This window comes from Chamaea fasciata, unplaced genomic scaffold (genome assembly GCF_029207755.1).
Source record: "Chamaea fasciata isolate MVZ Bird 193981 ecotype frontalis unplaced genomic scaffold, bChaFas1.0.hap1 SCAF_27, whole genome shotgun sequence".
Lineage (NCBI taxonomy): Eukaryota > Metazoa > Chordata > Aves > Passeriformes > Sylviidae > Chamaea > Chamaea fasciata.
The window spans coordinates 716701-737988 of record NW_027094112.1 but is presented as its reverse complement, the minus strand read 5'-3'; the positions used below and the strand labels follow the sequence as shown (position 1 = coordinate 737988).

The 21288-nt window shown below is 63.5% G+C and overlaps 2 protein-coding genes across 3 annotated transcripts; one reads left to right on the top strand and one right to left on the bottom strand.

The window, feature by feature from the left end:
• Positions 1 to 1066: 1066 nt before the first annotated feature.
• LOC136301624 (alpha-2-macroglobulin-like protein 1) lies at positions 1067 to 12994 on the top strand. The gene is given in 37 exon segments (XM_066204751.1): positions 1067 to 1086; positions 1088 to 1234; positions 1582 to 1771; positions 2109 to 2271; positions 2533 to 2585; positions 3210 to 3230; positions 3341 to 3494; positions 3619 to 3703; positions 3787 to 3895; positions 3981 to 4095; positions 4717 to 4826; positions 4966 to 5130; positions 5257 to 5484; positions 5800 to 5857; positions 6106 to 6251; positions 6457 to 6606; positions 6774 to 6881; positions 7091 to 7178; positions 7390 to 7540; positions 7690 to 7915; positions 8125 to 8251; positions 8482 to 8603; positions 8770 to 8821; positions 8963 to 9037; positions 9118 to 9294; positions 9413 to 9494; positions 9577 to 9733; positions 9842 to 9916; positions 10101 to 10257; positions 10390 to 10607; positions 10698 to 10913; positions 10990 to 11108; positions 11202 to 11292; positions 11437 to 11505; positions 11589 to 11691; positions 11851 to 11892; positions 12333 to 12994. Coding segments are annotated over 37 exon segments (4389 nt in total). The 3' UTR covers positions 12353 to 12994.
• Positions 12995 to 13008: 14 nt separating this feature from the next.
• On the bottom strand, positions 13009 to 21247 carry FTSJ3 (FtsJ RNA 2'-O-methyltransferase 3). 2 transcript variants are annotated; one of them, XM_066204752.1, is made up of 22 exons: positions 21149 to 21247; positions 20630 to 20756; positions 20445 to 20550; positions 20226 to 20272; positions 19998 to 20077; positions 19777 to 19876; positions 19353 to 19547; positions 18509 to 18624; positions 17880 to 17984; positions 17704 to 17804; positions 17516 to 17596; positions 16994 to 17146; positions 16597 to 16732; positions 16321 to 16517; positions 16113 to 16236; positions 15460 to 15553; positions 15014 to 15164; positions 14849 to 14925; positions 14646 to 14742; positions 14368 to 14551; positions 14043 to 14137; positions 13009 to 13835 (listed from the first exon to the last, which is right to left on the bottom strand). In XM_066204752.1, the coding sequence occupies exons 2-22, from the start codon at positions 20694 to 20696 to the stop codon at positions 13646 to 13648; spliced, it is 2496 nt and encodes an 831-aa protein (XP_066060849.1). In that variant the 5' UTR covers positions 20697 to 20756; positions 21149 to 21247; the 3' UTR covers positions 13009 to 13645. The 2 variants fall into 2 exon arrangements, with proteins under 2 accessions (XP_066060849.1, XP_066060850.1); XM_066204753.1 differs by lacking the exon at positions 21149 to 21247 and having other exon boundaries at positions 20630 to 20985.
• Between the last annotated feature and the right edge of the window lie 41 nt (positions 21248 to 21288).

The following is a 21288-nucleotide window of genomic DNA, read 5'->3' as shown; positions in this document are numbered from 1 at the left end:
TGGGGGTCAGTGGTGGCCTTGGCAGTGCTGGGTGGTCCATGAGCTCCTTGTCACGTCCAACCACGCCGGGATGTCTGGCAGGGCACTGACCGCGCTCACATCCTGGCAGGATGTGCTCCTGCCTCGTGTCCTTGGGGGTGGCAGGTCCAGCCCCCTCTGGCCACCCACAGCCTGTGGGGCAGGTCCAAAGGGCAGGGAGGTGGGCACAGCCTTGTGTCCAGCAAAACCTGAGCTGGGCAGGTGTGGGGACAGAGCCGTGGTCACCTGAGATCCCATGGGAAGGGTCAGCCCCATCCATGGCTTCCTGTGAGGCCCTGGCACAGATTCCCAGAGCAGCTGTGGCTGTCCCTGGATCCCTAGAAGTGTCCCAGGCCAGCTTGGTTGAGGCCTGGAGCAGCCTGGGGTAGGAAAGGTGTCACTGCCCACGGCAGGGGCTGGAAGTGCTTTAAGGTCCCTTCCATCCCAAACCTTTCCATGGTTCCCACACCCTCAAAGGGAAGGGAACTGCCAGGCCCCAGAGCAGGGGATGTGCTCAGGACACCGTGGGGCTGTCGTGGAGCTCCTCAACTGTCCTGAATTCCCACCAGGACAAAGGGAAGCAGCTCGGCCCTGCCCTGGCAGGTGTCCAGCTCCCACGTGTGGAATGGAAGCAGATATAGCATTGCCACATCCCAACACTGTCCTGTTCCTCTGCTCAGACTGGATGAAACTGGAGGAAACCGGGCAAAAATCCAGCCTGGGACGTGTGATCTGCCCAAATCTGGTTAAATTTGAAATACCGTAAATTTTCTCTTTCTGAGAAATCACCCCCAGCTCCCAGCCACTCCTGATGTTGTGCTCCCCATTTTCATTGTCCATGTGTTCCCGTTGCCTCCTGACATCATTTCCCAGCAAACCTGTGTGGAGGTGGCTCCTGCCCCAGACTGGAAGTTCAGGGACCTTTCCCAATATTGCAAAAATCCCTGGGATCCTTGACCCCCAGAAACTGTGGGCAGAGGGCAAACATTGCCTGGACTTTATCAGCGGGTGCTCGGGGTTCCTCTGCCAGCCCTGAGTTCCTCGCTGGATGGGACACAAAGGTCCCATTTCAGACGCAGACCCAGAGTGATCCAAGACCTGCAGGAGGAGGCCGTGGCTGCTCCCAACATCCACATCCAGCTGGAGACACGATGGCTCCAGCCCTTCCCATCCTCCTCACCATCCTGCTCCTCTCAGCCAGGGCCTCTGGAGCGCCGTAAGTCCCCTCTGTGTCCATCTGTGCCGGCTGGGGTGCCTTTAACCTTGGCTCCCTGGCAGTTCCTGGTGGGACTCAATCCCTGCTGTGCCCGGATCGCTGCCCAGAGTGGGAACGCTCAGGCTGGGCGTTCTCCCTGCCCAGGAGCCCTGAGGACACGGCCCTGGTGACTCTGAGGAGTTGTTGTGCCCTCACCTGCAGAGCTGAGCTGAGGAGCCAAGGGCAGCCCAGAAGCAGAGAGGGAAGGCTGGGGGGGTTCCTGTGCTCCCAGGGCTTTTCCAGGTCTCCGTGGGGCCCTGCTGGATGTGCCTCAGCCCCAGGGCTCTCCTGTCACTTGTCCTTGCCAGGAGTTATGTGGTGGTGTCCCCGGCCGTGCTGTACCACCCTCACCCTGCCACGCTCTGGGTGCACCTCAGTGACCTCCAGGGGCCCGTCCAGGTCCATGTCCAGCTGCAGGGGGACAACGGGACCCTGCCCATCACTCTGCTGAGGAGAGAGGTCCTGGAGCCTCATCTGCACCTGAATGTCACCTTCCCTGTGAGTGTCACCCCAGTGTCACCCCAAGGCAGTGGGGAGCAGGGAGGGGCGGCCCTGGCTGGTCTCCAGGCCGTTTCCATCAGCTCCACGTGGGGCTGGGAACAGACGTGACTTCCCCATCTTGTGGCAGAGTCTCCCCCCTCACTGTGACAAAACGGCTCCGATTGTCCCGTGGCTGGAATGGCCCCGCCTGCAGAGCTGCAGGGTGCTGGGGGGACGCTTCTGCCCAGCCCCTGGCTTGGGGAAGGTGTTCCTGGGGTGAGGAGTGCTCTGGGTTCCGGGAGGGAGCCCGGGCACCATCCTTGTCCTCACACAGAGCCTGCTGTTCCCCCTGCAGGCTCCAGCCCCCGCCAAAGGGAGGGAGGAGATCGTGGCCCTGCACGTCTCGATCCAAGGAGATTCCCTGGATGTCTCCGAGTCAAAGAAGGTGATGCTGAGAGCTCTGAACCCCGGGATCTTCATCCAGACGGACAAGGCTGTCTACAAGCCTGGGCAGGAAGGTGAGGGGGGCAGGAGGGACCACCCTGCCCTGGGGGACCGCCCTGGTGGGGGAGAGAGGTGAGGAGGCCCAGCCTGGCTCCTGCACTGCCTAGAAATGGGAGGGATTGTCCTGGGATATCCTGGAATGCCCAGCACGGGCACAGGGCAGTGCCAGGGCTCGCCGGAGGCTGTGCTGCCTCAGGGGCAGTGCAGGGCTCAGGGTGGATTTCCATCCATCTTCCCAAGGATGAAGCTTCCTCCTTCTCCGTTTCCTTTTGCAGTGAAATTCCGAGTTGTCTCTTTGGATAAAGACCTGACCCCCAGCAACCGGAAGGTGAGAGCGGGGCTCAGGGCTGGGACTTGGGGAGGTGACAAGGGCTCCCTGCAGTGTCCCAGCCAGCCGTGGGAGAGGTGTGGGAGTCACCTTTGCCCTTGGGAATGCCGCCCCGGCCAGCTCTGCCCGGGGAGCTGCCCCCGGGGGCAGGGATGCCCTGTGCCGATCAGGGGTGTAGCAGGATCAGGAAGGAGAAAGCAGAGGGCACGTGTGACACGGGAATGTGCCCACGCCAGCTCCCAGTTAGGGCTGCAGCCCTGGTGACTGGGACGTGGGGAATGTGCTGATATCCATCAGACACCAGGAATACCGGCAGGCCCAGCCTCTGGCACCCCTGAGCAATCACTGAGGTCCCTGGAAGTGCAGGATGTTCCCAGATTAAAGGGGTTCTGCACCCTTCCTAAGGCACTGGGAGATGCCACCTCTCTGTGCCAGGCTGGCAGTGCCCTTGGCTCATCCCTGCCACAGCCAGGCTCAAAATCCATCCCGAAGCATCTCGAGGGCTGGGAAGTTGACAGCATCCCACAGAAAACCCTCCCTCTGCCCCATCCATGGCTGCACCCACCCTGGTGAGACCCCAAGGAATGGAATCGCTCCTCTGACCATCCTCTTTTTGCCTTCCAGCTGCCCCTGGTGTTCCTGAAGGTCAGTTTGGGACACGCAGGGAGTGGGGTGGGCTGGGGAGAGGGGCACAGGACACAGCTGGGGGCTGTTTCCGGGCTCCCCGGGCGCTGATCCCGCGTGTCCCTGCGCAGGATCCCAGCGGGAATCGCATCGCGCAGTGGCGGGAGGTGGCCCCTCGGCAGGGAATCGTGGATTTGTCCGTCCCGCTGGCCTCGGAGCCGGCCCTGGGCACCTACACCATCAGTGTGGAGGGGAAAAGCCATTCCTTCATCGTGGAGGAATACGGTACGTGGGGTCCGGGAAGTGGGATCCCACCACGGGCAGCAGGCCTTGACCCTCTCCAGCCACTCAGGAGGTGTTGTCACTGTCCTGGGAGTGACCACCCCGTGTCCTTGTGCCTGTCCACCAGTGCTGCCCAAGTTTGAGGTGACCATTCATCTCCCCAGCACGCTGTGGGAGAACGATGAGAAGTTCCTGGTGCAGATTTGTGGGCGGTGAGCTGGGAACAGGAAACGGGAGATGGGGGGATCCAGCAGGGTGGGCCCCCTGGCACAGCCTCTCCACTGTCCCCACACAGCTACACCTACGGGAAGCCCGTCCAGGGAAAGGTCCAGGCCGGCTTGTGCCTCACCCAGAGGCCCTGGTATTACCAGAGGACGGAGACCTGCATCCAGGTTACTGGGCAGGTGAGCCGGGCAGGCTGGGACTGGGGGTGACCCTGGGATGGCTCCTTTCTGGGAATGCTGCTGACGGGGTTGTTCCTCCTTCCAGACAGAGAAGGACGGCTGCTTTTCCACAGAGGTTTCATTGGCTGCCTTCAAGAAGTCCGTCTCGGAGATGAGGAAGGAACTTGAAGTCAAGGCGTCGCTGGTGGAGGATGGGACAGGTGGGGATGGGGTGTGGCCATCCCTAGCTGCTCCCAAGGGATTGGTCTTCTCCAGGAACTCCCAAAAGCACTGCTGGGATTTAGGGGTGCACATGCAGGGATGGGGTTTGGGTGGGAGTGTGAGTCAGGTCAGCCTGGCAAGACTTGGAATTCCAAGCAGAGGAAAAGCACCTTTCCAAGATCCAGCAGCTCTGCCGGTGCTGGGAGCTGGGTCCTGGCAGCGCAGTGTGGTTGGGTTCACCCAGGCTGGTGGGGTGGCTTCACCTCTGAGCTTGTCCATCACTTGCCACCTCGTCACCCTGGGGGAGCCTGGCCTGGCTGGAGAGAAAGGAGAGCAGGGATTGTCCCTGTGCCCAGCGGCCCCAGGGGGCCCCTCATGGTGGTGCTCTGGTGAAGAGCCTTTCCTGAAGTGTCTGCCTGCAGCTGCACCCCGGCTTTAGGTTTGAAATATTCCACAGGGCTTCTGCTGCTCTTGTAGGAGATGCAAACCATGCTGGGAGCTGCAGGAGGAAAGCCCAAACGTCCAGGGACCTTTTCTGCGTGGGGACAGGGGCACTGGCTGCAGCTAAGCTGTGTCCTGTGTCCCTGCGACACCCTGAGCTCCCCACTCACTCTCCACAGGGCTGGAGATGAAGAGCACCAAGAGCTGTGAGGTTTTACCCAAAACAGTCACGGTCAGCTTTGAGAACCCTGACCGCGTCTACAAGCCCGGCCTCCCCTACACCGGCACGGTAACGAAGGGTCCCCTCTCCCTGCAGGGCTCACCTGCCCCCTGGTGCTCCCAGCCCCGCTCCTGCCCTCCCCCAGCCCTGCTCTGCCACGGCTGCAGCTCCCACAGCCCGCGGCATCTCCCCTTCCCTCCGGGCACAGATCCGGCTGCAGAGAGCCGACGGCTCCGGGCTGCCCCAGAGGGAGGTCCTGCTCTCGGTCCGGAACCAGGGGAAAGAGGAGACACAAACCCTCCTGACAGACAGCTCAGGGAGAGCCTCCTTCCAGCTGGTGGCCTCTGGCTGGAGTGAGAGGGTCTCCTTGTCGGTAAGTGCCCCACCCGTGTCCCCCCCTCAGGGATCCCGGAGCTGCTCCCTCCAGCGGAGAGGGGCCTTGGAGCTGCACCAGCCTCGGGGGCTGCTGGGTGGATTCACCCCCTGATTGTCACCTCAGGCTGAAGTCAACAGGACAGCTGGGAGCCAGGAGGAGGACTCGGCAGTCACCTACCGAGGTGCTTTTCTGTCGGTCATGCCCTACTCGTCGAAGAGCGCGAGCTTCCTGCACATCCGTGACGTGGAGGGGGAGCTGCCCTGTGGCCATTCCCAGCTGATCCACGTGGATTCCATCTTTGGCAAGGAGGCTTTAGGCAACGAGCCGAAGAACCTGGATCTGGTTTTCATGGTGAGCCCCAGCCCAGGGAGAGAGGGCAGCAAGAATCAGGGCGGTTATGTGGGAAGGGCCACATCTGCACACGCATTCATGGTGGTGTCTCCAGGGACAGGACGATGAGCAACCTGTCCTGGAGAGACTGAGGGACCTGTCAGAGGAGGTGGCTGCTGCCACTGTTCAGCCTGCATCCCCATGGGAGGTGTTGGGGGGCTGGAGACTGGGCATGGTCAAAAACCATCCCAGAACTCTCACTGGGGGTCTGTCCAACATCAGGGCACTTGGATTCCACACTCAGCATCCATTTTGTTCTCACCCCCTCCTCTGCAGGTCGTGGCCAAGGGGACCACTACCAGCATCTTCAGGAAGGAGATCACTGCAGAGCCTGGTACGTCCCACGGCATGGAGGGGCTGTGCGGGGCTCTGCTCCCCGTGCCTACTCCTCACAGAACCGTGGAATGGTTTGGGTTAGAAGGGGTCTCCAAGCCCACCCCATTCCACCCCCCTGCCCTGGGTAGGAACACCTTGCAGCCTCCCAGGATGCTCCAAGCTCTGTCCAGCCTGGCCTTAGACACTTCCCGGGCTGGAGCAGCTGCAGTTTCTCTGGGTAACATCTCCCCCCTTTCCATGGCCCAGGACAGAGAGTGTCCCTCTCCCTGGAGCTGCCCATCGGGCTGGAGCTGGCGCCCATGGCCAGGATTCTGGTCTATGTGGTGCTGCCCAACGGCGAGATGGTGGCTGACACCACTGAGCTCCACGTGGCCAAGTGCTTCCCCAACCAGGTGAGAGGAGGTGGGTTGTCCATGGCTGCCTGCCTTGGGATCCCTCCTGCTCCAGATGCATCACGATGTCACGGTCTCTCAAGCTCTCAATCAATTCCCTGATCCCCAAACCCTCTGAGAAGAGCCCACCCTCCCTGTGGCTCGGTCGTGCCCCTCCACGGGGGGTGACTGCCCTCTGTCCCTGTCCCCTGATGTCCCTGTGCAGGTGAAGATGGCGTTTTCAGAGGCCAGGGCCCTGCCTGGGGCAGCACTGAGGCTGCAGCTGGGGGCTGCCCCGGGCTCCCTGTGCGCTGTCCGAGCCGTGGATCGCAGTGTGCTGCTCCTGAAGCCCGAGGCTGAGCTCAACGCCGAGGCCGTGAGTGCTGACCCTGCCTGGGGCCCCCCTGCAGCCCCCGGAGCAGCCTGGGCTGGGGGTGGGAGGACACTGGTTCAAGTGTCCCTCACACAGACCCAGTGCTGCGGTGGCTCCCAGGCAGAGCCCTGTGCTCCAAAAATGAGGTTTTTGCACGTGTTTATTTCCAGGTCTACAAAGCATTGCCTGAATTCAACTACCCCCAGAGCATCCAGGATGAACCATTCTGTCACTTTTACTGGCGGGACTCCAAGATGGAAACCTACCAGTTATTCCAGGTGATTAACTACCTGGGCCTCCTGGTTCCTCCCCACATCCAGGAGCTTCTCCCAAGTGCTGGGAAAGCCACACCTGTGGCAAAGGACAGACCTGCCAAGCCCAAGCTCCTTCTCCACTTGTTTTCTGTGGCCCCGGGACTACTTGCTGCTGGAAAGGGGATATTCCTCCTGCTGGCTCTGGGAGTTGGACAACCTCTGCCTTTTCACAGAATGCAGCACTGAAGCTCTTCACCAATGCCAAGACCAAGGAAGACTGCCCGCCCAGGATGCCCACATTTGGACTCGCAGGTCCTGGAGGTGAGCACAGCCCTTACGCTGAAAAGAGCGAAGATCTGGTGGCCAGTCCTGGCTGCTGTGTCCTCAGGGGGACTTGGAGCCATCCAGAAAATACCCTTGGCATCAGAGAGGATGAAAGAGGATGGAAAAAGATTTTGGTCACCCCTGTGCTAGCCGTAGGCGAGGTCCAGCTGAGACCTGAGGCCCCCAAGTTCTGCTTCGCCTTTTCCAGGAGTGGTGGCATATCGCCATTTCTTTGTGGAAAGCGTTCCACTTGTGGGAATGGCCAGCCCAATCATTCCAGCCATGGCGGAAGAGGATGTGCCCCCAGAACCCCGGACGTATTTCCCAGAGACGTGGCTGTGGGACCTGGTCCCTGTGGGGTGAGAGAGGACAGTTCCCAAGGGAAGAGGGTTGGGGACCTCAGTACTCCTTCTCCCTGTGGGATGGCACCAGCAGTGTCACAGCGGTGCCGCTCAGGCGATGCCACCAGCCGTGGTGGGTTGGCCTCACGATGTTCTCCACGCCTCAGGGAGGGCGGCTCTGCCGAGGTGATGGTGACAGTGCCCGACACCATCACGGAGTGGGAGGCCGGGATGTTCTGCATGGCCCCACAGGGCCTGGGGCTGTCCCCTGCTGTCACTGTCACGGCCTTCCAGCCATTCTTCGTGGAGCTGGCGCTGCCCTACGCCGTGGTGCGCCACGAGACCTTCACCCTCAGGGCCACCGTCTTCAACTACCTGCGCCAGTGCCTGAGGGTGAGCAGGGACGACGGGCAGGGGACCCTGGGGGCTGGCAGGGGCGGATGGAGCTGTGGCCATGCTCTGGCAGCTTCAGGTGAGGCCAGGGAGGTGACCCTGGCTCTGGGGGCTGGCAGGGGCTGATGGGGCTGTCACCGTGTTCAGCCGAGGCCCAGGCAGGTGACCTCGGCTCTGGGGTCTGACGGAGCCACGGCTGTGTCCCACAGGTTCAGGTGACGCTGGCAGAGTCACCGGAGCTGGAGGTGTCACCAGGCGCAGGGGACACCTACAGGGGCTGTGTCTGTGCAGATGAAGCCAAGACCTTCCAGTGGGGCGTGCGAGCCACCAGCCTGGGTACAGAGCTGTCACCAGCCCACCCTGCTGCCCAGGGACTCTCTCAGGGGATGGGGTAGGGTGAGCAGGGAGGGCAGGGACCCCATGGGACCTGGGGACTTCTCCCTTGCTCCACTCCCACCCTTCCTGGGGCCCCCCAGCCCAGTCCAGGCAGCCCCACCCCAAGCCCAGGGGGCTGTGCTCCGGTTTGGGGCCTCCCTGCAGACTGAGGTCCATGTTTGCACCTGCAGGGGAGGTGAACATCACCGTGAGCACCCAGGCCCTCAGCTCCACCGAGCCCTGTGGCAACGAGCTGCCCCTGGTGCCAACCCAGGGCCGTGTGGACACCGTGATAAAGCCCCTGCTGGTGCAGGTCAGAGGGTTGTGGAGGAGGAAAATGGGGTGGATTTGGGAGCATGGTGCAAACGGCCATTGGGGGGCAGTGGGAGAGCACCCAGACGTGAAGCCAGGGGTGACCCAGGAGACAGGGGACAGGCGGGTCCCTCCTCCTGACTGACTCTGGTGCTGCTTCCTCACAGCCCGGGGGGATCCTGGTGGAGAAGGCTCACAGTTCCCTGCTCTGTCAGGAAGGTACGACTGGCCAGGAGCGTCCAGCAGTGTTGTGGGATGTGGGCCAGGGGTGCCTGGGCAGGAACGGGGTGGGTGAGGCTGCCACAGGACAGGCCGGGAACAGCTGGGCATTCCCACTGTCATGGGCCTCCGTCCCCATAGGTGCTGAAGAAGTCTCCTTGGAGATTCCAGCCAATATCCTGGAGAGCTCCCAGAGAGCCCACGTCACCGTGATGGGTAAGGGACAGGCCAGGGGGCCTGGGGACAACAGGTGCTGGTGGCAGGGCCACAGCTGATGATGTGTCCCCCTGGGACAGGTGACATCCTGGGCAATGCCCTGCAGAATGTGGACAGTCTCCTGGCCATGCCCTACGGCTGTGGGGAGCAGAACATGGTTCGCTTTGCCCCCAACATCTACATCCAGCAGTACCTGGAGAAGACCGGGCAGCTGCTGCCGGACATCCGCGCCAAGGCACAGGGGTTCCTGCAGAGCGGTCAGTGGGACCCTGACCCCCTGCCTGGGAGGGACACCACTGTCCCACAGCCCCCTCGCCACTCCACCTGGCTCCCCTGGGCACAGAAGTAGTGCCCTGTGCCCCTGTCCTCCTGCAGGGTACCAGCGGGAGCTGCAGTACAAACACGACGACGGCTCCTACAGTGCCTTTGGGAACAGCGACAGTGAGGGCAATACCTGGTAAGGGGCATCTGGGGCTCCTCCTGGCACCCAGGGAGCCCCAGTGCTGACCCTCAGCCCTCCGATGTCTCCCTGGCCCCAGGCTGACGGCGTTTGTCCTCAAGTCCTTCGGGCAGGCCCGAGCCTACGTGGCCATCGAGGAGCGGCACATCACGGACGCGCTGCGGTGGCTGCAGCAGCACCAGAGGAAGAGCGGCTGCTTCCGCAGCGTGGGCAAACTCTTCAACAACGCCCTGCAGGTGGGGCAGGGGCTGGGGTGGGGACCCAGAGTGTGGTCTGGGCAGTGCGGGTGTCCCTGTGTTGGTGTCACAGCCCGGCTGGACCCGTGTCCCGCTGTCCCCGTGCAGGGCGGTGTGTCGGACGAGCTCTCGCTCTCGGCGTACGTGACGGCAGCGATGCTGGAGCTGGGGCTGCCCACGCTGGTGAGGATGGATCTTTCTTCCCCACAGGGACTGGAGGGGTTGGGACAGCTGCTGGGACAGGGGATTGGCCATTCCAGGCCACCTTGCAGCACGAACTGGGCACAGCAGCTCGCACTGGGCAGCACTGGGGTCTCTGAGCGACTCCCATGCCCTGGGCTGGCTCCTGACTCCGCTGCCACGCCAGGAGCCGGCGGTGAGCTCAGCCCTGAAGTGCCTGGAGGATTCTCCCACGGACAACCCCTACACACAAGCTCTGCTCGCCTATGTGTTCGGGCTGGCGGGGCTGCGGGAGCAGCAGCAGGCGCAGCTGCAGCGCCTGGCCCAGCACAGCGTCAGTGCAGGTACTGCCCAGGCTGGGCACCACAGACAGTGCCACCCCTGAGTGGCAGGTACTGCCCAGGCAGGGGCAGTGCCACCTCTGGGAGGGACCCCGGCCCACAGCAGGGGCTGAGCTGCTGCCCCTGCTCCCCCAGAGGGGCAGCTCTACTGGCAGAGGGAGGGGAAGGCTCAGAAGCCCTCCGAGCTGTCCTGGGCTGCAGCTGCGCCCGCAGAGGTGGAGATGACAGCCTATGTCCTGCTGGCCTACCTGTCCCAGCCCTCCGTGTCCTCTGCTGACCTGGGAACAGCGTCCCAGATTGTCCGCTGGCTCTGCAGGCAGCAGAACCCCTACGGGGGCTTTGCCTCCACACAGGTACCGGCCCGAGGCTCCGGGGGCTGCTCCAAACCGGCCCCTCCTGGGAGCTGTGCTCAGGGGTGACCCTGGCACTGTTCCCGTGCACAGGACACTGTGGTGGCCCTTCAAGCCCTGGCCAAATACGCTACCCTCACCCACGGCAGCAATGGGGACTTCACGGTGACAGTGACATCGCCCTCGGGGACAGCGCAGGACTTTGTGCTGGACAGCAGCAACAGGCTGGTGCTGCAGCGCGCGGCCCTGCCCGAGCTGCCGGGCACCTACGGGCTGCGGGCCCGCGGGCAGGGCTGTGCCCTGGTGCAGGTGGGCGCAGCCTGGGCTCCCTGGCCTTGGCCCTGGCCCTGTCCCCTCGCTGGCCTCACCCTGCGCTGTCCCCTAGGTGACCCTGCGCTATAACGTGCCCCCTCCTCCCAGCCCGGGGGCTTTTGAGCTGCGGGTGGAGACGGAGCCGCTGCCAGGCACACAGAACCCCCAGTTCCTGCTCCGGCTCTGGGCACGGTAGGCACTGGGGCTGTCCTGGGTTTGGGGAGGACAGGAGCAGCCAGGGACGGAGGGAATCCCCAAGGCCACCCCGGGGCTCTGTCCTTGCAGGTACAGCGGGGAGCGTCCTGCCACCAACATGGTTGTCATCGAGGCCAGGCTGCCATCAGGCTACAGCCCGGACAAGAAATCCGTGGTGGAGGTGAGGAGCCCCCTGCCCCCCTCTGGGATACCCCATCCCAGAGGTCCCTTCCCCCAGGGGCTGTGGGACACAGGAGGGACACCTGCTTGGGGTGCTGGGCACTCATGGAGCAGCTGTGGCCCTTCCTGAGCTGTGTCCCTGCAGCTGAAGGGGCAGAAGCTGGTGAAGAAGGTGGAGGTGCAGCCCGACCAGGTGACAATCTACCTGGATCAGGTGAGATGGGGACAGGAGCCCTGGGACAGGGGGGGTTTCCCCATGGTGGGTGGCTGCACCTGCCCCCTGGGCTGTCTCCACAGCTGAGCAAGGAGGAGGAGACCTTTTCCTTCCGAGCCCAGCAGGACTTTCTGGTGAAAAACCTCCAGCCGGCCACCGTGTCCCTGTATGACTACTACGAGACAGGTGAGCCCTGCAGGGCCGTGTCCCCTGGCCCTGCTGCCACCCCTGCAGCCCCAGGAGCTCAGTGGGGTCTGGCTGAGCTCCCAGCTCCCGCTTATGAGCTTTGGCTCATTAAGGGAGCAGCTCCTCCCAGGCCCATGGTCACCAGCCCTCCCATTGCAGGTGACCGTGTGGATGTGGCCTACACTGCACCCCCCAGCTCAGGTAGGGGCTGAGCCTGCCAGGCCAGGGGTCCCCCCACCCTCGGGACCCTGATGGGGACCCACCCACCCTGGAGGGCCACCCTGGGCTGTGCTGAGCCCCAGAGGAAGGTGGGCAGGGAGTGAGTGGGGACAAAGGAGTTCCATCCCTGAGTCCTGCCCTGATTGTTGGGGATTTGCTGGCCAGAGCTTGGGGGCAGAGGGCAGGGAGGGCCCAGGGGTCCAGGTTGGGGCCGCAGGAGGTGCTGTGCCTCTCTGAGGGGGCCCAGCCCCCACCAGCCCTGGCCCTCCTGCAGCGACCCCCTGGAGCTGCCCACCCAGGGGTCTGGGGTGACACAGGGGATGGGACACGGGGCTCAGCCCGGGGGTCAGGGGCACGCAGGGGTGGAGGTGGGGGGTTGTGGGCACTCTCCTCTCACAGCAGCCCCATTTTCCATTTTGAAGAGGAGCAGGAAAACGTCTGACTTGGCCTGGAACCTGGCAGCCCATCCCTGCCCCGCCCCAGCTCCGGCGGCCACCGAGGACAGGGATGGCTGAGGGTCTCTGCTCCCAGCCTGGCCGTGGTCCTGGCCCTCCACGGGGGCAGGAGGTGGCCCAGAGACCCTCCCAGCACCACTGGCCCCCAGCAGGGCCCCTCTGGATAGAGCCACAGCTGCCCCATGGCAGGATGTGCAGCCGAGGGGCTCCTGCAGGCCCAAGGACACACGTGGCTTCTCCAGCCCTGCCACACCATGGACTCGGCTGAGCAGCCACAGTAGGAACTTCACAGGGACACCCCTGGGCCACCTCCTGCCACCCCTGCACAGGGGCTCTGGGGTGCCAGCTCTGGCCTCTCCCCTCCCCGCAGCACCTGAAGAGGACCCAGAGCTCCTCCCTCCCTGCCAGAGCCTTCCTGGCAGGTCCCCACCACCCCTCACCCTCCCTGGGATCCACAGTGCCACCCCAGCCTCCTCCCCAGCAGTGACACAGCGCCAGTGTCACCACGAGGGACCTGGGGACACTCCACAATGCCAGCACAAACCAGTCAGGTGCCTCTTGGAGAGAAGCTAGGGCCTGGAGGACACCAGCCCCTGGCCTGGGTCTAAATAAAGCCATAGAGTCAAGCACTTCTTTACTCTTGGTCTTTCTTTTCCTTGAGAGTCCCACCCAGAAGAGGGTGGGGACAGAGGAGACAGGGCGGCTGCTGTGGCCTGGGGCAGGAGGTTAAAGCCAGGAGAGTCATTCCCTCTCTGGGTGGGCTCCTGAGGCACAAGCAAGTGCACAGAACACACCCAGCAGTGCCCTCTCTGCCTGTCACATGGCACGAGGGGACATGGCAGTGCCAGCACGGGTCCTTCACCTCACCCAGGTGCATGACATAGCCCTGGGCAGCCTCACACTGGGGTTAAACTCTGCTGTCCCTGAGCAGCCGCTCCGGGCAGAGGCACCACTGTTCTGCCACCTCAGTGACAACTCTGGCCCCGGGATGTCCCCCAGAGCCACACCCTCCCTGGGGACAGCTGGGGCTGGCGTGGATGCTCCTGTGATCTCCCCAGGGGGGTCACGCAGCGGAGCCAGCCCGGTGATACCTGGAGCTGTGGCCAGGGCCCAAATGACCCCTCCGTGCCCCAGGTGAGGGCACCAGGCACTGTCACAGCAAGGCACAGACTGAGCAAGGCGTGGCCACGCCTCAGCCCTGTCCCCAGGGCTCCTGAGGTAGCAGGGGGGCACAGGAGCCCCGAGCTGAGTCCCTTGCTGAGGGTGGAGCCACTCCCACCTCACTTGTGGCGCTTTTTCTTCTGCTCTTTGCGCTTCTGAGCCCTGACATCCTTCTTGAGGCGGCTGTCGACCACCTTGAACTGGCCCTTGACGCCGGGGGGACGCCGCACCCGGGGCCCCACGCCCTTCTTGGCCACCAGGTAGGTGACCTGGCGCTTCTCCTTGGCCAGCCCAGCCTTCTTGTAGATGCTGCAGGAGGACAAAGGTCAGAGTTTGGCCGGGACAAAAACCAAACCCAGTGCTGGGACAACATCGAGTCCCGCCCCTCCTCTGGTGCTGCCACCCCTGGGTCAGCCTGGCTGGGGACACAGAGCTGTCCCAGTGGCTGCGGGGACATGGCCCCACCAGCCAGCCCAGACACAAAGGGAGGAGCTGGATCCTGGCCTGGCCACTCACCGGCGCAGCTGGGCCACCTTCTCCCGCTCCGAGATGTCCACAGTGCTCACCACAGCCTCGGCCTTCTTCTTCATTTGCTCCAGCTTCTTCAGCATCTGGGACACAGCCAGAGGGGACATGGGGTCAGAGGAGGGACATGGGGCCAGAGGTGGGACAGGGGAGCCAGAGAACGGATGGGGGATCAGAGGAGGGACAGAAAGTCAGAAGAGAGACAGGGGAAGCAGGAGAGGGACAGAGGGGTCAGAGGTGGGACAGGGGGGTCAGAGGGAGGACTGAGGCCCTGGGAGAGGAGTCAGGGCACCCCTGGTAGCCCAGCCCCACTCACCCTCCGCTTCTTGCGGGCCTTGGCCTCCGCCACCTTCTTGATGGGGCGGGCGTTGATTTCCTTCCAGCGCTGCCGATAGGCCTCCACCGTCTGCTTGTCCACGGGCAGCTGCCGGCGCCGGTGCTGCCGCTCCTCCTCCGTGAACCACTCGGGCAGCTCCCCCTCCTCCTCGTTGTAGGAGTACCTGGAGGGGCCCCGGTGAGCTGTGAGCAGGACATGGGGGCCCCAGTGCACCTGTCCCCGCTGGGGAACACGCCCTGCAGCCCCCAGGCCGGTACCTGTTGAAGGAGTCGTCGATGAGGTCCCGCCGAGCCTTTTTGGAGGTGGCGATGACAGAGCCGAGGGCCAGGCCCTCTGCATCCAGGACTCTTTTCACTGCGGGACATGGGAAAGCTTGGCCTGGCTGCAGCCCTGGGAGCACAGTCTGTCCCTGCTCCCATCTCCCACCCCTCCCGAGGGACCCCCATGGCCCCACACTCACCTGGGTTCTCAATGGGCACCACCTCGAAGCCACAGGGCTCCACACGGCCCCGCTTCCTCCCCACCGGTGCCAGTGGCCTGTGGAGGGGATTGGCAAGGCTGGGGTCCCTCAGCTCTCCGGGACTGTGGAGCTGGGAGGACACCCCAGAGCTCCCTCAGCCCTTACCTCTCATCTTCACTGCTGCTGTCATCATCACTGCTCTGCTCCTCCTGAGCGTCACTGGCATCAGGAGCCGTGGCTGCTGCAGGGGTGGGCTCAGCTGGAGTCTCCTCCTGGACCACCTTCTTCTCCTTCTGCCCTTTCTTTGTTGTTTTTTCTGGGAATGGGAAGCACTGGGTGAGACACAGCCAAGGCAGACCCTGCCACAGACACTCTTCTAGAGATCCTGCTCATTGACACTGCACTAATGACAGCTCATTAGTGACCCAAGCTAGGAACAGCCTCTGGTCGAGTGGGAAGTTTTCCTGCCCATGGCAAGGCTTGGAACTGGGTGCTCTTTAAGGTCCTTTCCAACCCAAACCATTCCATGCTGCTGCTCAGGGCAGCATCTCCATCGTGGCTGGACCCAGTGCCCCACACTGGGCTGGGGGACTGTCCCCTTGTCCCCTCACCTCTCTGAGCCTCACGCTGCCTCTCCGCCAACATCTGGGCCTGTCCCAGCTCCAGCTTCTCATCCGCATCATCCTCGATGCCAGCGAAGGCGTCCTGGGATGGGGAACAGTGGGCTCAGCCCCAGGGAGGGGGCTCAGCCCCAGGGAGGGGGGTCAGCTCCAGGGAGGGGGCTCAGCCCCAGGGAGGGGGCTCAGCCCCAGGGAGGGGGGACAGCTCCAGGGAGGGGGGTCAGCCCCAGGGAGGGGGCTCAGCTCCAGGGAGGGGGGACAGCTCCAGGGAGGGGGGACAGCCCCAGGGAGGGGGCTCAGCCCCAGGGAGGGGGGTCAGCCCCAGGGAGGGGGGTCAGCCCCAGGGAGGGGGGACAGCCCCAGGGAGGGGGGTCAGCCCCAGGGAGGGGGCTCAGCTCCAGGGAGGGGGGACAGCCCCAGGGAGGGGGGACAGCCCCAGGGAGGGGGGTCAGCCCCAGGGAGGGGGCTCAGCTCCAGGGAGGGGGGACAGCTCCAGGGAGGGGGGACAGCTCCAGGGAGGGGGCTCAGCTCCTGGGAGGGGGCTCAGCCCCAGGGAGGCGGGTCAGGGTCAGCCCCAGGACAGTCCTGGGAAGCTGCTGGGGCTGAGGCTGCTCCATCATTCCTACCCCACAAGTGGGACTCACCTTCCCAAACCACAGGTTGGTCTGTCGCTCCTCCAGCACTGACTTCTCCTCCAGGGGCACCAGCAGAGGATTCTCCACTTCCTGCCCTTCCTCCTCCTCCTCTTCCTTCTGCTTAAACTTCGGCCTGTGACACGGAGCAGCAGGATCAGTGTCCCCAGCCCTGGTTGGGTCCTGGAGCTGAGGAGGTCTCTCCCCTGTCCCCTCTCACCTCTTCCCACGCTGCTCCCGCTCCAGCTTCCGCTGCCGGGCCTCGATCTCCAGCAGCTCCTCTGGGTCCAGGTCACTGGCCAGGGACACGTCATCCTCTTCGTCGTGATCCGACACATAAATGTCATCATCCCCAGGGCTGACCTCCAGCAGGGCATCGGCCGAAGCCATGTCCCCCCGGGACAGCTCGTCCAGCAGCTGCAGCACAGGTCACAGTCACACAAGTGACACGGGTGACAAGGCAGGCCCTGCCCCGCCCCCGGAGCTCCCCACACACCGGGGTCCTGTGGATGCTCCGCAGGGAGAACATGCTGGTGTCACCATCGTCGGCAATGGACACTCCGGGCAGGTCCATCTTCAACTCCACACGCTCCCGCTGCTTCCGCTGCTCCTTCAGGATCTTCTTCTTCTTTCTGCAGGAGGCAGAGGAATGAGGCCACACCGTTCCCTCCCCACACAAAAACCCCAGAGGCTCAGCCCCTGCCACAGCACTGCCAAGCCCCTGTGAGGGGTCCCCAGTGCTGGGACAGCCTGGAACAGCTGCTTCAGCTGCCTGGTGGGGCAGAGGAGCCCAAGGACCCCAAATCCACAACGCCCCCTCCAGCAGAGGGACAGGCTGACACTGCCACCCTCTATCCCCACGGCTGCAGCCCCATCTCTCCTCCTCTTCCTACCTCTTCAGCTCCGCCAGCTCCTCAGCCTTCATCTCTGCCAAGGCCAGCTCCACCTCCTCTTGCTCCTTTGCCTCCTCAGCAGCTGCAGCTTTTGCCTCCATCTTCTCCTTCTTCTCCTCTTCCCTGCTCTCCTCCTCCTCACCGGAGCTCAAACTGCCAAAAGGAAGGAGCTCAGCAGAGCTGTGCAGGGGACAGTCCATCCCAGCCTGGGCACAGCCCATGCCAGCCTGGGGACAGTCCATCCCAGCCTGGGGACCGTCCATCCCAGCCTGGGCACAGCCCATCCCCGCCTGGGCACAGCCCATCCCATACTGGGGACAGTCCATCCCAGCCTGGGGACAGCCCATCCTAGCCTGGGGACAGTCCATCCCAGCCTGGGGACCGTCCATCCCAGCCTGGGGACCGTCCATCCCAGCCTGGGGACAGCCCATCCCAGCCTGGGGACCGTCCATCCCAGCCTGGGGACAGCCCATCCCAGCCTGGGCACAGCCCATCCCAGCCTGGGGACAGGCCTGCTCCTACTTGATATCCAACTCCTTTGCCTGCTCCTTCAGCTTCTTGGCCAGGAACCGCCGCAGCTTTGTCCTCCAGTTCAGCAGGGCCCTGGGTGGGGTGGCAGCTGTTAGGGACAGCCAGCAGGCCCAGCTGGGGGGTGTGGCTGTCCCCCAGGCCCAGCTGGGGGCTGTGGCTGTCCCAGTGTCCCCCAGCACCTGAGCTCCTTGCGGCCCAGCACTCGGATGTCCCTGCAGCACTGGCGCAGCTCCTCTGTGGTGGAGCTGTGATTCTCCAGCTCCCCATCCCCCAGGGTGATCTGAAAAAGGAAAGGGATTTAAATCCCAGCCTCCCCTGCACAGGACAGGGACAGGGAGCCCTTCCAGGCACGCACCTCGTTGGCCTTGGAGAGGAAGTCCACGGGGTTGGGAGCCTTGAGGAAGTCCATGAGGGTGAAGCGGTGGTACAGGGTGGTGTCACCCTCAGCGTAGCCTTCAGCCTGGGGAGAACAGGGGCTGTGGCAGCCAGGGCAGGGGACAGGCAGGCAGACAGCACCAGCCCTGAAGGCTGGATGGGGTCACCTAACTCATGTCTTGCTGCAGTGGCCACCTGAACGTGTCTGTGGGTTGTACTTGAGAACTTTAGAAACTGTTGCCAACCTCAGCCTGAGCTGGAACAAGTCACCGGCCCCAGCCCAACAGCAGCTCCCAGCCCTGCCTCAGACACAAAAGCTGACAATGACAGGTTTGTGTCAGCTCTGCGCTCAGCTGAGGCCACCTGACACAGATTTAGAGTCCTAAAGCCACCCCCGAGGAGCACAAACCCCATGGCCAACCCCTGCAGGGTTTAACTGACCCAGCCCCAGTCACAATCCCCACTTCAGCACTGCAGCAACTTAAGGCTCCAAATCTCCCCCAAACTGCCTCATCCAACACTTCCCAAAAATCTTTCATTTTTCTAAACGATTTTAATTATCACAACCTCTTCAAGCCCAGTACCATTTGTGCCTGGCCTTGCTCATACCTTGGGCTTCTTTTTGTTGACAAGCTCACTGACAGATTTGGTGGGAACCTCCACATCCTTGAAGGCGTATTTGGGGTCAAAAAACTTGCTGTCGATTTTGTCTGGAGCCTGATAACCTGGGATGGAGAAATCAGAGCCGTGAGACACATTCCTTTGGGATGGAGGAACTAGAACCAACCAGAATGGAAGGATCAGAGCCATGAGGACCATTCCTCCCGAGATGGAGGAACCAGAGCCAGGAGGGCCATTCCTCCTGGGATGGAGGGATCAGAGCCAGGAGGGCCATTCCTCCTGGGATGGAGAGATCAGAGCCATGAGGGCCATTCCTCCCGAGATGGAGGAACCAGAGCCAGGAGGGCCATTCCTCCTGGGATGGAGGGATCAGAGCCAGGAGGGCCATTCCTCCTGGGATGGAGAGATCAGAGCCATGAGGGCCATTCCTCCCGAGATGGAGGAACCAGAGCCAGGAGGGCCATTCCTCCTGGGATGGAGGGATCAGAGCCATCAGGGCCATGTCTCCTGGGATGGAGGGATCAGAACCATCAGAGCCATTCCTCCTGGGATGGAGGGATCAGCGCCATCAGAGCCATTCCTCCTGGGATGGAGGGACCAGAGCCATCAGGGCCATTCCTCCTGGGATGGAGGGATCAGAGCCATCAGGGCCATTCCTCCTGGGATGGAGGGATCAGAACCATCAGAGCCATTCCTCCTGGGATGGAGGAATCAGAGCCATCAGGGCCATTCCTCCTGGGACGGAGGGATCAGAGCCATCAGGGCCATTCCTCCTGGGATGGAGGGATCTGAGCCACCAGCAGGTTCTCCCAGCCCCATCCCAGCTGCTCACCCTGGCACACCACAAAGATCTCAGCAGACTCGTTGCGGGAGGCTTGGGGCTTGGTGGCCTGCACCTTCTGGAAGAACTGCTGGAAGATCCACAGGAGGGGCTGGTAATCCCGGGAACGGAACACCTTGGTGATGAACCAGCCACCCTTGCACAGGAACTCACAGGCCAGCTTCAGGGCCATGAGGGTCAGATTAGCTGCAGTAGGAGAGAAGAGAGAGTGAGAGAATGACACTTCCCTGGGAGGGGGAAGAGAGGCTGGAATGGGTTTCCCAGAGAAGCTGGACGGGGCTTGGAGCACCCTGGGACAGTGGGAGGTGTCACAGTGGCAGGGGCTGGCACTGAACAGGCTTTAAGGTCCCTCCCAAGCCAAGCCACCCTGGGACTGTTTAAGAGCAGTGAGATGTCGCTGTCCCCGTGTCCCCACCCTGGGAGTAGGCGTCGTGCACCCAGCTGGCTCCCACGTTGGGCGCTCCATCGTTCAGCACCACGTCCACCTTCCACGTCTGCAGCTCCTTGCGCAGGGCCTGTGGAACAGGGACACCCGTTTGTCCCTCACCAAGGAGCCCACCCCAGGCCCTGTGACCCCTCTGCCACCACAGGGGGCCCGCGGAGCCCCGGGCCAGCGGGTGACGGCTGGGACAGTACCTGGCGGCACTTCTCGGTGGTGATGTCCTCCTGCAGGGTCACCACGTTGGGAATGGGCTTGATGGGCACCAAATCCACCCCTGGGTAAAGAAAGACACCAAACCCCCTCAAATGTGGCTCCACCCCAGCCCAAACGGCTTCCCCAGCCACCCCCTCCTCCTGCCAGGATCCCCTTCACCTCTCACAGCCAGGGACTGTCCCCAGCTCCTGCCAAACGCCACCACTCACCAATGATCAGGCTGGACACTGGCATGAACTTGGAAGCCACCTGAAGCCTGAAGAGAACAGAGAGGAGCAAAGCTGCAGCAGGATCCCAGGAGAGCTCTCAGCCCGGGGCTGAGCTCCCAGGCCTTGGGAGCGAGGCCAGGGACACAAAGGAACACACAGGACACGGCCCCGGCCGGCTGGTGGCACTGTCCCCGCTGCGGGTGGCCTGTCCCCACTCACCACCCGCCGGGGGCCGCACACAGGTCCAGCAGCGCCCGGGCCTTCTGCAGGAACTGGAATTTCCGATTGAGCTGCAGCAGCTTGAAGGAGGAGCGGGAGCGGAAGCCTGGGGGGAGCACAGGGTGGGTTACTGGGGTGACAAAGGCTGCAGCCCCCCTGTCCCCAGCGCCAGGCAAGGCCCTCACCCGTCTCCTTGGCCAGGTGGTAGAACTTGTCCCGCCGGCTCTTGCCCAGTTTGCTTTTCTTGCCCATGGTGGTGGCGGGGCGGCCCCTCGGGGGGGCTGGGATGTGCTGTCAGCCAAGGGCTCGGGCCTGGGGGGGAAAACAGGGCTGAGGGGCGGCCTGGGGTCCCCGAGGCAATGCAGGGGAGGCCTGGCTTCCCTCAGTGTCCCCTCAGTGTCCCCTCCAGTGTCCCGCGTCTCTTCAGCTCTCTCTCAGTGCTCCCCTCGTTACTCCTCTCAGTGCCCCTGCACTCCTTTCCTCACCGCTCTCCCAGTGTCCGCCCAGTGCGCCCTCGTGGCTCCCGGCATTGCCCCCTCAGGCCCACCCGCACCCCGCTGCCCCCGAGGCGATCCCGGCCCCGCTGTTCTCCCCTGAGGCCTCCGAACACCCGCGTCCTCGGGCCTGGCACCCCGTGCCCCTTCCCCGGCCCGAGAGATCGCCCCCGGGGCACCGACAGGACCGATCCGGACCCGGACCCACACCCCGATCCAAACTCCGCTTCTGATCCCGGTCCCGGTCCCGGTCCCGGTCCCGGTCCCGCCGCGTGCCTGCACCGCCTTCCCGGCGTGCCCCGCGCAAACTAGCCAGCTTCCGCTTCCTCCTGCTCTGGCCGCCATTTTAG